The sequence below is a fragment of the Malurus melanocephalus genome, unplaced genomic scaffold, assembly GCF_030028575.1.
Source record: "Malurus melanocephalus ecotype Western Australia unplaced genomic scaffold, MMel_1.1 scaffold_80, whole genome shotgun sequence".
Lineage (NCBI taxonomy): Eukaryota > Metazoa > Chordata > Aves > Passeriformes > Maluridae > Malurus > Malurus melanocephalus.
In genome coordinates this window covers 1,576,118-1,592,552 of record NW_026623312.1, presented here as the reverse complement: position 1 = coordinate 1,592,552, position 16,435 = coordinate 1,576,118, and the positions used below count along the sequence as shown (strand labels likewise).

Genomic DNA, 16,435 nt, shown 5'->3' with positions numbered 1-16,435 from the left:
AACAGGGCCAAGTGCAAGGTCCTGCACCTGGGTCATGGCAATGAAAAGCACACAGAGCTGGGCAGAGAATGGATTGAGAGCAGTACTGAGAAGTACTTGGGATGCTGGATGATGGAAAGGTTGATATARCCCAGCAACATGCACTGGCAGCCCAAAAAGTCAAATGTGTCCTGGGCTGTATTAAAAGATTGTGGGCAGCAGTTCAAGGGAGAGGATTTTGGCTCTGTGCTCTACACCCATGGAGCATTCTCCCCCCACCTGGAGTGCTGTGCCCAGCTCTGGAGTTCTCAGCATAAGAARGACATGGACACGCTCAAGCAGACCCCAAGGAGGGCTGCAAAGTCATCCAGGGAGTGGAACCTCCCCTGTGAGGACAAGCTGAGAGACCTGGGGTTATTCAGCCTTCAGRAGGCTCCAGGGAGGGCTTAGAGCAGCCCTCTGGAGGTGCTACAGAATAGTAGAAGAGAAACTTTTTACCAGAGAGTCCAGTGATAAGAGGAAGGATTAGGGTTTTAAACTGAGAGAAGTTTTAGACCAGATATTAGAAATTAATTGTTTACAGTGAGAGTGGCAAGGCACTGGAACAGGCTGTCCAGATATGCTCTGGCTGTTTCATCCCTAGATGAGTTCAAGGCCAGGCTGGATGGGGCTTGGAACAGCCTATCTCCCATGGCAGGGGCGGTAGAACTAGGTGATGTGTAAGGTCCCAAACATGCTGATCCAAACACTTTTCACAGCTTATATAAGCAGTTTATGTGGCTTGTAGGTAGTTATTTTTAAGAGATGGAGAATAATTGCATTTTGCAGCTTTATATATGTATAAAAGTTTGTTTTCCTTAGTGTTCAATCAAGCACAGAATAAGGGACGAAGGGGAAACCAGAAGCTGCCACAAAGGTGTCTACAGAGTTGCGACTGCCTCATAACAGCCTACCATGTAACCCTATCCAAAACCCTGAGAACTTCCCCTTTACTTGAGGAAAGTTACGTTAATTACTGTTGATATGGCTAGTTAGGAAAAAACTGATTCCTCTTTGTCGAATGGTCAAACCAAATTAACTTACCAACACCTGCAGAATCTGAATGCTTCTACTGTATTAATCCAGGCATAGATAACATGAACCTTGAATGGAAACAAGCTTACTTTTCACATTTGCTTTCTCATTCTTTCCAACATGGTGGCATTCTAGGATAGAGTGACTACATCAGTGAATAAAAGAAGGGTGACAGGTGCCCTTTATGTGTAGTTCTGAAAAGCCTTTGACAGCATCCTCCACAACATCCTTCTCTCTAAACTGGAAACAGATTTGATGAGTGAACTGTTAGATTGGCAGAAAGTGATTGGATTGCCATGTCCAGAGGGTGGTGGCCAACAGCTCAGAGTACCGATGGACAGCAGTGAAAAGTGGTGGCCCTTGAGGCTCCCTACAGGGACCAGTACTGTTTAATGTCTTGATAAATGGCACAGATGAAAGGATCAAGCTGCCCCTCAGGATGTWCTCAGATGACACCAAGCTGAGGGTGCAGTTGACATTCTTGAAAGACAGGATGCCATCCAGGGGGACCTGGACAAGCTCAACAAGTGACCCCTGGGAATCTCAGGAGGTTTAACAAAGCCAGGTGCTGGTGCTGCTCCTGGGTCAGGGCAATCCCCGGTGCCAGCCCAGGTTGGGGATGGATAGATGGAGAGCAGCCCTGCCCACAAGAGCTTGGGGGTGCTCTGGATGAGAGCTGGACATGAGCCAGCCAYGGGCRCTGCCAGCCCAGAAAGCCAAGTGTGTCCTGGGCTGCACCCACAGCCCCATGGACAGCAGGGGAGGGAGGGGATTCTGCCCTGCTCTGGTGAGACCCAGCTGCAGAGCTGCCTCCAGCTCTGGGGTCCCAGCACAGGGAGGACAGGGRGCTGTTGAGAGAGTMMAGAGGAGCCACCAAGGTCACCTGAGGGATGGAGCACCTCTGCTATGGGGAACAGCACAGAGAATTGGGATTGCTCAGCCTGGAAAAGAGAAGGCTTTGAGGTGGCCTTCCAGTCCCTGAAGGGACCCCACAAGGATGGAGAGGGACTATTCATAATGCCATGTAGTGACAGGATAACCTGGTCTAGAAGAAGGTGTCCCTGCCCCTGCAGGGGGGTTTGGAGCCAGGTGACCTTTAGTGTCCCTTCCAACCCAAGCCAATCCATGACTACATATTAATATTTTATACAGAATTGTTTTCCTATTATAATCAAAACAAGCAGAATTTACATTTTTATTTTGGTGGCAGATTTTATTTCAAACCCTAGTTTGAAAGTCCTGTAGTAATGTCAACAGAAGGTACTGAACCATCAATCAAATAAAGAAAATAGTGTCACCAGCTGCTTCAGGAAGCACAGATGCAAGCACATGACGACAAACAGGGCATGTTCCCGACTACAAGAAGGGAAAAAAAAAAGATCAGGTCATTTGCACAGTTTGCATTCAATTCTAGTGCAAAGCTAAAACTTATTATTTAAAACGTATTTAGTGTCTTCACAACCTCAAACTCAAATTTGACTGCATAGCTACCTGGAGCTGACAGACAGCTAACACAAACTCAGAAGATARACTTGTTTTTCTTTTAGACCAGCTACACCTCAAGTGCATCAGGTTCTTCCCAAGTTCTTCTTCAAAGCATTAAGTTCACAGGTGGGATTTTCTTTTTCTGAGGCAAGGATCAAAAAAAAGCTAGATACAGCCCAAACCTAAGAGGAAGTATCTTGTCCTACTTTTCAGCAAGAGCTGAAGAGTTTACTGTACAATAGAAGAAAAGGCAAGATGTGTAAAACAAGAAACAGGAATATGGTAATCAACATTATGAAGGCAAAAATTATACACCTACCAACTAAATCAATCAATCCTCCATGTTAGAGGTGTTCTGATATGACTCCCATAGTGCTATCAATTAATCTTTCTCTTATACTCTTGAGGAAATGATGTGCTATACCTTAGGCTCACTGAGACCTACCAAATCCAGGTTTGCACAGCACATAAAGGAGAGTGCAAGTGCAAAGTAAAAAACATACCAGTTCATTATTTACAATTTTTTTAATCTAGCTTCATATGTTTCAAGCCTTTCAAAGATGTTTGGAAGGAAACAGACTACAGATTATGACAATCTAATGAAATCTAATACAGTAAAGAATTACCAAAGGTAGTTTTTAAAAAAATTAATCTACAAGCATTTCAGTATTTCTCCTGCCAGCCTTAGCTGTCATCATAAATGGGCCTGACATTGTAGTAAGACAGAAGACCAGACCCTTTGCTCTTCTCAGAGAAGATTAATTCATCTTCTTTATTTCAAAGTAGGAATATAGTAAAGAAAGCTGTTCTTGTTCCAAAACAAGTTATAACTCAACCATGTCTTTCATCCTTACTAAAATCAAAACATACTTTCCCTTACAGAAATACTCCCTCTAAAAGAAATTGCCCTTCAAGTGAGTACAAATATAAATTTCTTTCCTCATTTGCACTAGAATTTGGTTCCATAAGGCATAAACTTAACAGCCAGTTATTTCTTGGTATGTCATCCCACTCTTCCAAAGAGTTAAAAGTTTTTCTTCCCAGAGGAATACACAAAATACACAAAAGCCCCCAAAAATYCTCCACCAGTCCTGTAGTACTTACTCGCTGTAACCAAAGCGTTACACAAGGTTTGTGAAACAAATGACGACAGGGTAGCTCTGTTATGATCTCTCCTTCCACATACTCACTGCAGCAGATAGTACAACACTGCTCTTGACCTAAACCCATGATGAAGAAAAAGCATTATTACCTTGTTTTCCCTCTACGATGAGCTCAAATTAAAATACATATATTATCAACAGTATCACTAATGGTTACAAAATAGTCATAGTAACTCCAGTAAAGATCAGTTTTTCCGAACAGATCAAAACTGTACTTAGATTAAAAGGATCTTAAAACAGCATTATGCAGTAAATATGTTTAAATATTCCACCTATGGTATTGCATAATTGAACTTATTCCTTAGAAACTTCATGGAAATTACTTTTTCATTATTTTTCCATACCATTGTGGTCACCTGTGACAAACATCTGTGGTAGACAATCTATGGTTTCTTTCGTAGCTGGGGGATGAGTCTGTTCAACATCAAATGTAAGAGACTCCAACTGTGCCAGAGCAGTCTGAAAGGGGCAAGCAGAGACCAAGTTCTCTAACTTAAAGATATTACATTTCATTCAAAAACAAACAAGCAAGAAAAGGAATCCAATTCTAGCAGAATTACTTTTTGAAATAGAAGATATGTCTATCAGACTAATCACTACATCATTTAAATTTTTTGTATTGATGAAACTTAAGGTCAAAACAGTAATGCCTTGTTTTTTGAGCTTTCTTAGGAGTATGAGGACAGAGTCAAAAATTAATCTAGAATAAACATTTATTAATTTTATAAAGTTACAGAAAAGAAAGTATGTTGAAAATGTAATGAAGCTTGCCAATATAAAAATGACCTTGCATTTTGCTTCTAAAAATAAATGGCTCATTAATGTGTTTCCTGGCTTCAACTATTGAATTACTCAGGCACAAACAAAAAATATTAAGTACCCTGGCTACACTTACAATGTAAACTTCCAGAAATAAAAAACCCAAGATCCACATAGAAGTTTTTTACCTTAGACAGGCAAAATGCTATGAAATAACTTTGTTTTAAAGTAAGTTTCTCACCATACAAAATCTTTAAGACTTCAAGGCTACAGCAAGTATATTTGTGGTGTACATCATACATTAAACCATGTAAGACATTGGAAGGTATGCAGTAGAAAAAAAAATAAAATCACAGAACTCAGAATATTTGGTTATATTTGCTAAGAAATGTACTAGCTATATCTGTTTGAACAGCAAACACACTGAAATTGAAGGACCAAGAACACTGAAGCACTGGGTTCACACACTGAATGAATTAATCACATCCCTTAAGTACTTACTGCTCTTATAATTTTGAAAGTTAATTACTCTAATGGCCACAAAACTCTCTTAGGAAGAAGTAAAAGACAGCTTGACATTTTTGTAATGTTGGGAATACACTTAACTAAAAAGCTCCATATACTAGAGAAACATTGCATTACACAGAAACCTCTTCAGAAGTCTTTTCTCTTAAACTTCCCCTAAACTTGAGCTTCAACCTGAAAACGTCTGCACTTGGATCACAGTAACAAGGCAGTGTAAGCAACCATGCTACCACAGATCTTAACTAGCAGGTTTACMCCTACTGTCAGACCTTTGTGGTAGAGATCAGCATGAGCTAAAAAAATATTTACAGCTCCAACTGCCACATGTATTCTCATCTAGAAATCTGTCAGTTTAAGGGAACACCCTGGGGTTATTCCTAGTGCAGTGTGCAAGTCCCCCTGGTTAACAGGTACACTGCTCCAATTTAACAGCCAAAACCCATCAAATTCTGGTACAGCACACAATACTACCTTACCAACATCAAGATGATTTTAGTATTTGTAATTGGTTTTTGCTACAACTGCAATGGTCTGAGAATAAATTTTAGGTAAAAATACTATGCTTAATTAGATTAACTACTACACCTGGAAAAACATGGTAAGATCCCATGCACATAGAAGGATTCAATATTACTTATGTGTCAAACTTCTCTGTTTATATCCAACATGAGTATTCTCTAACAGAAAATATTGTATTGCTTGCTTGCCTTTGAAACTCACGCAATAGAAACATCATAGACACAAAGCCTCAGTGACTCTGATGCTTAAAGTCACATTTTCAAACTCAAAGCAGTGTCTGTTTAACAACTTTTATAAGATGTACCTTCAAAATACCTGTACTTCTTTTCTCTTTTTATTTGTGTGACTGCTTACGTCTCCATGTACTGTAAACAAAATGCTGGACATTGTTCTGTTACAATCAAGAGTGCTACAGCCTACAGGAGTTTGAGCTCCTCACATCTGTGAATTGGCACAGGAAATACTTATAAATGAAGTCACTTATGCAATAGAGGCAACCAGGCTGTTCTGTACTCCTAATGAAGTAAACCAGACACTCCCAGCTACATTGTCGCTTTATAACAGATGGAAGAAAAAAACCCCAAAAAATCACACATACATTTTATTAACTTTTAGGAATACAGAGCCAGACATACTATAGCTTTTCAAACCAAGTATCTATTATTTTCATTACTTCTCCCCTCCAAATGCCACAACTATTTGGGACAGATCTCTCCCACTCCCTCCCCTACAATTAAGATACTAGAATTTTGTATGCTTTATTGCACAATACAACTGTTCCTTCTATTATTCTGTTATCACTTTCTGCTAATTCAAATATGCCAGACTTCTATGCCCACCATGAAGTTTCACACCCGTAAGTGCTTCTTTCAAACACAAATGGTGCATAAGAGAATTGACTTTCCCACATTCACAGTGTCCTGTACCACAGGTACCTCTGCAGTCATCTCCCTGCTTGCTAATGGTGCTCAGTGACACTGTTCCTGGTGACACAAACGTAATTACAGCACCTCCTCAGACACCCGTTCACATAATCACCTAGGATTAATTTTACAGGTCACCCTGACAAGACTGCACAGGTTTATTCTGACAGAGTAATTACACAAATGTGGTTACACAGGAATGATGAAGAAAAACTAAAGAGTGAAAATAAGCCTAGTCTCCTCTTCAAGTGTTAATGTGCAGATGGAAAAAAAAGGGGATTAGTTTCCCCTCTCTRCACAGATCCTCTTGCTTTGGTGCAAAGGAGGAGGTTAACTGTTTCTGCAGTTCTGGGCTTTTTTGATGTAGTGAGCACCAGCAGCTATGAAAGAGACAAGAATTTTCTCTATACAGCTTCAAAATACTGCTATTACAATAAGGATATCAACAGACCTTCACTGTGTTAAAAAGCAGTTTTGAAGTGTCTCCAAATGATAATGCTAACAAGATTCTACACAGCTGCAAAAGACCCTGTGATACTTAACCATGAATGATGACCTGCCATATATATTGGGGGATGTACAATAGCTGGAGATTGCATGACTGCTAACTTAAGGGAACAGCCTTTCCACTGTCTTAGAAAACACCCTTGAAGCTTATTCAGAAAAACATTGATTTTGCACATATCCATGGAAAAAAAAGCCCCACTACCAATGATTGCTTTAATGTTTGCCAACTTTAGAGAACATTTCAAAGTGCCTTTGGTATCTTGTCTGCAAGCACACTATGACATACAGGCTGCCCTCTTCACCACTTTAAAGTAGGTGCTTACATCAAACTGCCCCTTGCTGCCCCAAACTTATGTCATCCACAAAACATTCATCCACAAAACATTCAGTTCAGCTGTTAGAGCACCATATTATACGTTTGCACATCATTTAACTCTTATTTTGACAAATACTCAGCACAGGAGRTTTCTGGTAGTGCAAGAATTGTCGCATTGCATCAAACTGGATTACAGCTAGCTCTATATTTATTCTGACCTTGACCAACCTAAGTAACATACAAAARACAAAGATCATAACCATGCTGGTTCTTGATAATAAATGCTTTGGTCTATTGAAAATTAGACAGGTTAAATGGGATTAGAACAAGGTAAAAATAAAAGGCATTTTTTCTTTTGGGTGACTTGTTTTTCTGATTGGGGTTTTTTGTTTGTTTTTGGGTGGGGGGGGTTAAACTTTTTTAAAAATTTAAAATAGATGGAGTCAAGACAGTCAAACACGGAAAAGTCTTCTACTAATAAATTAAAATTTGATAAATCCAACTATTGCAAAAAAAAAAAAAAGAAAGCTGGGACAATTCACAGGCAATTCACAGATTCAAGCATAAGCTTTTTTTTATGTAGAGAATTTGGCAATTGGTATATTTTTATAGTGGTAGAAATCAGTAACTTCTTTTTTCCCTTATGAAGAAATAAATATATATTCTAGAAGGAGTAGGTACTGATCAATAACGTTTTGTAGAACAACCTTTAAAAGAACTTCTAATAAGATTTATTTTCCTGTTTGCAGACCTCAAGGTTCAAGGTAACACAGGAAAGTATTTTTTCCCTTATTCTCCAGATGTTCAGATTCTGTCAAAAAAGGATTCAATTATAAACATTTATGTCACAAGATCACCTGATAAAAGACCATCAAAAGTATTTTAATACCTCCACAGCTTCTAACCGTCCCTCTAGCGCCATGAATGTGAGAAATTGAGATTCCATGTGAGGAATGGCTTGAGCAAGTCCTAGGCCATCACCAAACTCATCAAGTAATCTGAAAAACATGAATTAAGAAACACCATCCTATTTAGAAAATAAATCATTACAATACAAAGTCTGGGTATATCAAATTATTGCACATCACCTGTTAATAACTGCCAGATACCCCACCAGCTGATCTCTCACTCCCCTGCCTGAATTGGACATGTAAATAAGACTAATAGCTGATGGGTCAAGATAAAGACAGAGAGCTAAGTCATCAATCACCACCACAGGCAAAAGAGACTCAGTTTAGGAAAAACCTTAATTTAATCAAAAGACTGAATCAGATGGCCTTTTGAGCTTCAAGATAAGCTGCTCTATGATTCTATGAATTTACTACCAATAAAAATGGCATCTGATGGTGAGAAAGACAAAATCGAAACCGCTTTTCCCTCAGCCCTTTTTTTTTTTTTTTTTTTTTTTTNGATCTTAGACCTTCCTCCTTGACTCCTCTATGTTCTTCTTATCCCAAGCAGGGCAGAGGGACAACGAATAAAGGTTGTGATCAATCTACCGTAGATCTTCTCTGCAATTACTTCCTCCTCACATTATTTCCTTGCTCCTGCATGGGTCTTTCCCACAAGCTGCAGTCCTTCATTAACTGCTCCAGCATGGCTTCTCCATAAACACATCCCTACCTGTTCCATCATGGTCTTCTCCAGGGGCTGCAGGTGAATCTCTTCTCCAGCACCTAGAGCACCTCCACCCCCTTTTTTTCTGACCTTGATATCCGCAGAGTTGTTTCTCTCACATCATCCTCATTTCTCTCTTATACACTGCTGTCTCCAGCATTTTTTATCCTTAAACACTTTCCCAGAGGTCTCACCCTGTGGTGGGTCCACTGGAGCCAGCTGCAACAGCTGTGGCCCATATGGGGCAGTCCCAGTCTCTCAGAGCTGGCTCTGCAGCCCCCTACCCCTGGTCCCAGTACAATGGTACTACAGTCCACAAAATATGTACTTCCAAACATATTGATAGAATTTTTTACTGTGGAAGGGCATACAGTTTGGCTAACATGTTTCAAATGTATGCTATTAAGCTTGTTTTAAAAGTTTGCTATTTAAGGTTGCTATCTGTAACAATCAGATTTTGGTTACATCATGTATCACAGTTCATGGGCTTCGAAGCTCATTTGAGTTCCATTTTAGAAATTCARAATCTTAAAATGGTCACAAGTGAAATCATTTACAGGTCTGCATATGCTCAGCAGACAAAACTTAACAGACCATCAGCATCTTTGTCCTGTTTATAGTAACTAGGAAGCTTACCAAGGCTTACCTCCAACACTTGAAACACAGTCTCTGTCCCTATTACACAATTCCATTGACAGCTTATTGCCTGACAGTRTAAGAACACATGCCTTACTTCTAGTTTGGACTCTCAAGCATCGGTCCCTTTTACCCTTTTCCACAATACAACTTCACAAGGAGAAAATACCAAGATTGGTATTTCTGCCTCTTAGTTTATATCCTAATAACCAGAAGAGAGCAAATGTTATGTTTCTCACTGGAAAGTCTTCTGTCTATCTCATTCTAAAACAAACACATTACCATGTGTTTGTAATGTACTACCATACATTATACTATTCTGAATCTGGCTCCAATCACTTCATTCCTGGTATTCGCAGCATTTTTCTAATGAATTTACTGCAATATCCTTCAGTAATCTAACAACAGAAAATTGAGTGGAACATTCAAAATTATGATATTAGGTAAGTGCACAGCATTTCAAAGAGAAATAAAATAGGTTTATAGTGGCTAATTTAGACAAGGTTCAAAGGATGAAAAGACCAATTATAAAACAGGATTGACTTGAATGCTAAATACATTTACAATGCCTTACTTTTGCTACACTTCCACTTGGGAATTAAATGAAAAAATACACCCATACCTTGCATATTTAGAACACCGAAATTGTCTCAAATCAGTCTGACTTATCCAATCTATTCCCTTTTCTCTCACTAGAAGACACATAGCACTTAAAGTACCTTGCACCTTAAAACAGAGATTATCAGTCCTTGAAGCAACTGCATACTGATAGCCATGAATACTTTTGACACCTTACAAAAAAAATAGAATAGTAAGTACAAAACCCCTGAAATTAAAGCAGACAACTATCAAATGCATACCTCCACTCCACATCCAGGTCTTCACTCACACTGGAGTCATCCTCAAGGTTGTTATTTCCATCCAACAAGAAGAATCCAAGATGCACAAAATCACTAATTGGATCATTTTCCTCATCACTGCTACTTTCTACTTCTTCTCGGTATGGTAACCAAGAAATTTCGCCTTCCTCCAATAATGTCTGACCCCTTTATATAAATAAATGAAAAGCTAAAATCAAAAAGCTAAGAATTTACACACACATAAGCAACAAAGGCTAAACATAAAGAATAGACAGGTAAGTTTCCCACACTGCAGAGTCACAGATTAGTAACTTAACATTTGCCATAAAAATTCAAGAAATTCCCAGCAGTATCAGCTCTAGACTSAGAATCTAGCAACACCCATGATTCTATGGCAAAGTTATTTGTCTAATGCTCCCAGCCAGCATGCAAACTGATCACAGTAAGCAGTCTGCTTTGCATTTTTTGTAATACAGCCAGCATTCCTGCCAGGGTTAATAAATTTGGTACTAAACATTTTCTTACTTATCTACAAGGTTTCTAAAGGCATTAAGGAGAAAGACTGTCTTGACACCCTGGAGCAGCCTCCATGACAAAGCTTGGCCTGAATGCAACGCAAWGAACTGCTACTTGCAAGAGGAACTGTTTTGTAAGAGAAAGACTACTCTCATTCCTGAATACTCTAGAGGAACACAAGTCACCTGGATGTTGAGAACTACAAGACTGTGAGTCCCACTTTCTTTATAAGAGGGAAAATAAACAGGAATTATGTTAAAAATGCATACATTTTAGGCTGTTCGTATCAAAGGAAGTTAAAGAGCACACAGCTCCATTGTTGTTCTGAAAGAGATGAGTTTTCACAAAGTTTTCATAAAGTCACACCAGTTCTCCAAGTCCCAAGAATTTGTAAAACACTAAAAAAGCATTAATAACAAATTGGTCTGCTTGACAACAGTGTTGTGAACCTAAGAGTGGAAGAAGCTGGAAGAACACTTAGGTGTGGCTTTTGTTTTATAAAGAGCCAAACCAGAGCCAATATTAGATGCTTAGAAAAAAGCCAAACACACTCTTCTCAGCTATGAATAACTACAAATTCTGCCTTATAGCAAACACAGCTGCAGTTTATAAAGCATTGAATGACTAGAAAAGTAAAGTAAGTTATATGAACTAGAGCAAGCAAGTAATTCAAGTTTACTTTAATCACTGATAGGGCTGCAGAAAATAAGGAGCAGCAGTGGAATAGGAGAAGCAATAAAGCAGAGAGATAACAAGTTATTTTCAAGGAGTACTAAGCAGTAACAGAAGGCGTTTACATAACATACATCTTAACAATGAACTTGTCTAACTGGCTTTTTAAAGTCAATATATTAAGTCTATTAACCATATTGACACTACATGTCAATGCACTCTCATTGTTTCTGTATTTTTCATTAGATAGGTTTGCATGAAATGCCCTATTTTCCCTGATTTGAAATGCATACAACGACTCAGATTATTGTGATATAGGAAAATTATTGTTGATAGCATTGTAAGTGTATTTAGAATAGATGTTATTCTATGTAGTATCATGTGAACACCCGACTACTGCTGACGCCAGAAGCTATAGGAAGACAGCACTAATCAAATAAAGCCACACCCTTCTTGGAAACAGAGTTCGGTGTTCTCCTCTTTCACACCGCTGCTGCTCCTCGGCACCTCAGAGTCATGTTCCTCCCTGCCTGGGACAGTCTCCCAGCTTTCGTCACTTGAGGACTGCTCTTTTTCCATAGCAGCAAAATAGGAAGGCACAGCTGCAGACCATTCTCCATCACTGCACTCTGAGCTGCAATTTAAACAAAGTAACAGAATACGAATTTAAACATTGCTTTAGGGGAAAGAAAACACAGACTCTGCCAGTTCCTACTTTTCTATCAACATTGCTCTCAATATAGGCAACATTTTTTCTATGAGAAATTAATCTTGTGCTCTTTATAGATGCATTACAAATCAACTGTTCACAGACCTGTGTCAGAGACTGAAATAATTCATGCCTCAAACACTGATCAAGAAACAGTAAGCTTCCCTGAGGATACCTGATTGGGACTTTGAGGACTGCCAGGAAACATGTTATTCAGTCATCTCTGGATGAAGGAAAAGAATGCATCCACACAAAAGCAGCAGAGATTCCTCCATGGCCAGATTTGGGGTCAGGGAGGCCACAAAACCAGATCTCCACACACTTTTCTCCCCCTTTCTGGGAGACAGAGGAAGGGAGGAAGTCACACAAACGGGCCTCACTGTGGAATCTCCCCCCGAACCCCACAGACCACCTCCAACGGATAAGCAGTTGAGGGGCTCTCATTATACATCAAAGACTCCCCGGTGAGTCTTTGCATCACAGGATGCAACTGATCCAGAGTGTGCGGCAAGCGGCTGCCCCGTTCATKGTTCCTCCCCGCCTTAATCCGGGGAGCACGACCGGCCATGCCTAGACATTGCTACCTATATTAACCCAGGGGATTTTGTGCTTTTCGGGAGAGCTTCACTACCAGCAACACCAGCTGCAGAGGACCATCGAAACACCAGTGAGATCCATGGAGTGGTGATACTCTTTTATTCTGTCCCTGTCACTCATTGTCGTCCCCCCCACCCCCGTCTCTTTTCCTACTTCTTTCTCTCCTCTCACATTTGCTTTGCTATCAAATAAAACCAATATTGTTGACTGGCATATAGTCTCGTTTGCACGAGGTATTTTTGCACAAGGTAATTGAGGCAGAGGTATTTCTAAGAACCTTTAATAATTGGATCATAACAACTTGATTAAAAAAAAAAATCAGTCTGTAAGAAAGAACTCAAGAATTCTGCCCATCCTACTTTGCAAAAATGTTTTGTCCTTCCCTTGCCACAGATGCAGAATACATGAAACAACTCAAGAATAGAAACCAGACACACTATACACATCTTTCTACCAGGTTACAAAAACAGTATCAGTGTCACTGCTTGATTAACAAATAATAATTAATGTCAGCCTTACCACTCAGCCAAGCAAATTCAAAGTAAAAGCTCTCAGAACATATAAGCCATATAGAATGATCTTTTTTAGCATAGAAAAGATACTGTGAAGTATTTGAATCACTAGCCCAAACAAGATGAATGGCAGTGAGTTTTTCAAAATTAGCACAGCCACCACATAGAMAACGGCAGGAAATAAGCTTTGGGCAGCTTAAACAAAATAACAGTGMTAGTGCAATCTTAGGAAGGATGAACTATTGCTACCATTGATAATGGCACTTAGCAAGTCCAATCATYAAAGTGACAGTTGACACTTACTGAAATTCAAAACAGTCAACTAGCTATGTCACTTCAAAAGATAGAGAAAGCAAATATGCAAACAGCCCACATGCTTAATTTATAGAGCTCATTTTATAAAGCAATCCACAACATCCACAGCATGGTTTTCAAATCTGCTAAATCCAGTATGTTTAGGTGTATCATTACCTCCATGCCTACAAGCTCACCCAGTTTCTCCCTTAAYCTGTTACTACAAATATCTGCCAATAAAATTCATCAAACTGAATGTTTTAAGTGCTTTTGAAAAAGCACATTGTATATACACTGCAAGTTTTACAGGAATAAATAAGTTTAAGAAGCAGATTATACATACACATTTCAATTTGAGGCAGGAATATATTTTTCTATCAATTTTGATGACTAAAAAAAACCACTGGAAATGAGAATGGTCAGTAATTTTCAGCTATTCAATTGATTACTTTAAAACAAAACTCATATCTATTAAGAAATTCTGATATGTAGTCTAATGCATCTCRTATTATGCTAGCTGAAGCTGAATACTGACATTTCTGAACTTTTTGTCCTGTTTGGCTCTTTGTCTGGTTTTGGGTTGGGAGCTTTGTTTGGTTTGGAGTGTTGTTTGATTTTTATGTTGTTTAACCAAGTTTTTTAATATATATTACAAAATTGTATCATAGATACTCTAAGACTAGCTGAAATACTCAAATCTCTTGTTTTAGTTGTCTTTATTTTACAATCCAGGAAAGACTTCCAACACACTTATAAATAGTACAGGTTTATACACAAACACTAATTCAAACCAGAAAAAGATATGCCTCAAGTCACTAATACTAAACAACTGAAAAACATAAAATATTTCAGAACTCAGGATTTAACTGTGCTCAACTCTGCAGAGGTACAAAACATACTTTAATGGTTAAGAGAGTTACAGATATGTCACTTGCCAAAAGCATAGCACATGAACTTAAAATCTGCATGTGGATTTTCCACAGTCTCTCCTCTGGCTGTATCCCCTCCTAACCTATACCAGCCATACAGTTCAAAACTAAACGGAGGGAGCTAATGGATATATACGATATTCACCCCTCCTTCCCTAACCTGGGACCTTCCAACACCCTTACAACTTAAAACGTATGTGGTTCTAACAAATATGCAAGATTTTCTCCTTCCCACGCAACTTCTTCATTCTGGCACCACAATAGCTGTGCACCTCYCTGAACCAAAAACGTGAAGTGGAGGCCCACACTGCAGATGTGAATTTCTCCCTGGGCTGTTAATAAGCTAAAACTGAGCTGAAGGGTGTAGTTTGACACATTTGTCAAATCCCCTTTTTATACATTTCTGCATAAACATGAAATAAGGTTTAGACCTTTAAATATAAAACTTTACCTTTCAAGAGTGAACATATTACTTCTTTGTATGCAATAATCATTGACAATTTTGTACAGACTAATCACTGATAATTTACTTCATAAACATAAGTTTATGAAACTTAATTATGGAGGTTCTAAGTTGAACACACATGATTCCTGTTTAGTGGTTCCATTACTGTCATCATCAAGAACATTTCAAATAATCAATCCATGTTTCTTTTTGTCATGGTACAATAATGCATCAAGGCATCATGAAAGCCAATGCTATAATTGTAGAATACATTCTACTTCCTTCATAGCATTTTAATCTTCTAGCAGCAGCATTTTAAAAGTGGACAAGATTATTCACTAACAAAAATTTTTGAGAAGTAAACCTTACAAGGAAGCAAAGGACTCATTTGCTTTTATCTTCATTAAGAATCACAGAACTGTCAGGGTTGGAGATTATCCAGTCCAATTCCCCTGCCAYGCTGCAGTCCAGCTTGGAGCAGGTGACACAGAACTAGCCAAGGGGGTTTGGAATGTCTTCAGAGAGGGAGACTATGACTTTCCTGGGCTACCTGTTCCACTGCTCTGTCACCCTCAACCTAAAGTTCTTCTTGTTGTGGTAGAACTTCCTATGTTTTAGTTTACAGCCATTGCTCCCRGTCCTGTCACTGAGCACCACTGAAGAGAGTCTGGCAACATCCTCCTGGCACCCACCTTGGAAATATTTATTTGTATTGATGAGATCCCCTCWCAGTCTTCTCTTCCCCAGCCTAACCAGGCCCAGCTGCCACCTCTCCTCATAASAGAGATGACCCAGATCCCTCACCATYTCTGTGGACTCTCTCCAGTCGCTCCTTGTCTTTCTTCAACTGTGGAGACCCAAAATGAATACAATACCCCAGATGTGCCTCACTAGGGGGGCAGGATCGCCTCCCTGCCCTGCTGACCACACTCTTCCTGATGCACGCCAGGATCCCACTGTGTCACCTGGCACCAAGGACACATGTCCCGTTCATAATCAGCTTGTCACCCACCAGCAGCCCGCACCCCCAGGTTCTTCCCAGCAGAGCTGCTCTCCAGTGYGTCAGACACCAGCCTGTGCTGATACTGGGAGTTATCCCCAAATGCAGGACTCTACACCTAYACCATGAAGAAAAGGAACTATGTCTACTATCCCATTTTAAAATGCATTTTGTTCTTTCATAGTTGCAATTCTGCAATATTTTAAGGATAAGAGATTAATTGCAGATTAATGTTCATGCTTTTCTTGCAACAAAAACACAGGAAACACAAGCTATTAAGCAGGTTAGCTTATGAAAGGCAAGCACATGCACAAAAGAGCCACATCAGTGTCCAGAAGATATCTCTTGTAAAGAATGCTGTGTGAACAGATCAACAAGATGAAAGCAAACTGGAAGRA

The 16,435-nt window shown here is 39.3% G+C and overlaps 1 protein-coding gene across 7 annotated transcripts in view; it reads right to left on the bottom strand.

The window, feature by feature from the left end:
• Window positions 1–1,831: 1,831 nt before the first annotated feature.
• The window catches only part of PJA2 (praja ring finger ubiquitin ligase 2), a 30,996-nt gene continuing 16,392 nt past the window's right edge, over window positions 1,832–16,435 (bottom strand). For 6 of the 7 annotated variants that reach the window (XM_057367525.1, XM_057367524.1, XM_057367521.1 and 3 more), the window contains 6 exons: window positions 12,000–12,185; window positions 10,364–10,549; window positions 8,140–8,248; window positions 4,046–4,160; window positions 3,643–3,758; window positions 1,888–2,409 (listed from right to left, as the gene is read on the bottom strand). In XM_057367525.1, coding sequence (XP_057223508.1) covers window positions 2,329–2,409; window positions 3,643–3,758; window positions 4,046–4,160; window positions 8,140–8,248; window positions 10,364–10,549; window positions 12,000–12,185 — 793 coding nt within the window. In that variant the 3' untranslated portion in view covers window positions 1,888–2,328. Of the gene's footprint in view, window positions 2,410–3,642; window positions 3,759–4,045; window positions 4,161–8,139; window positions 8,249–10,363; window positions 10,550–11,999; window positions 12,186–16,435 lie in introns of all 7 variants that reach the window. The other variant, XM_057367527.1, reaches the window with a different exon arrangement.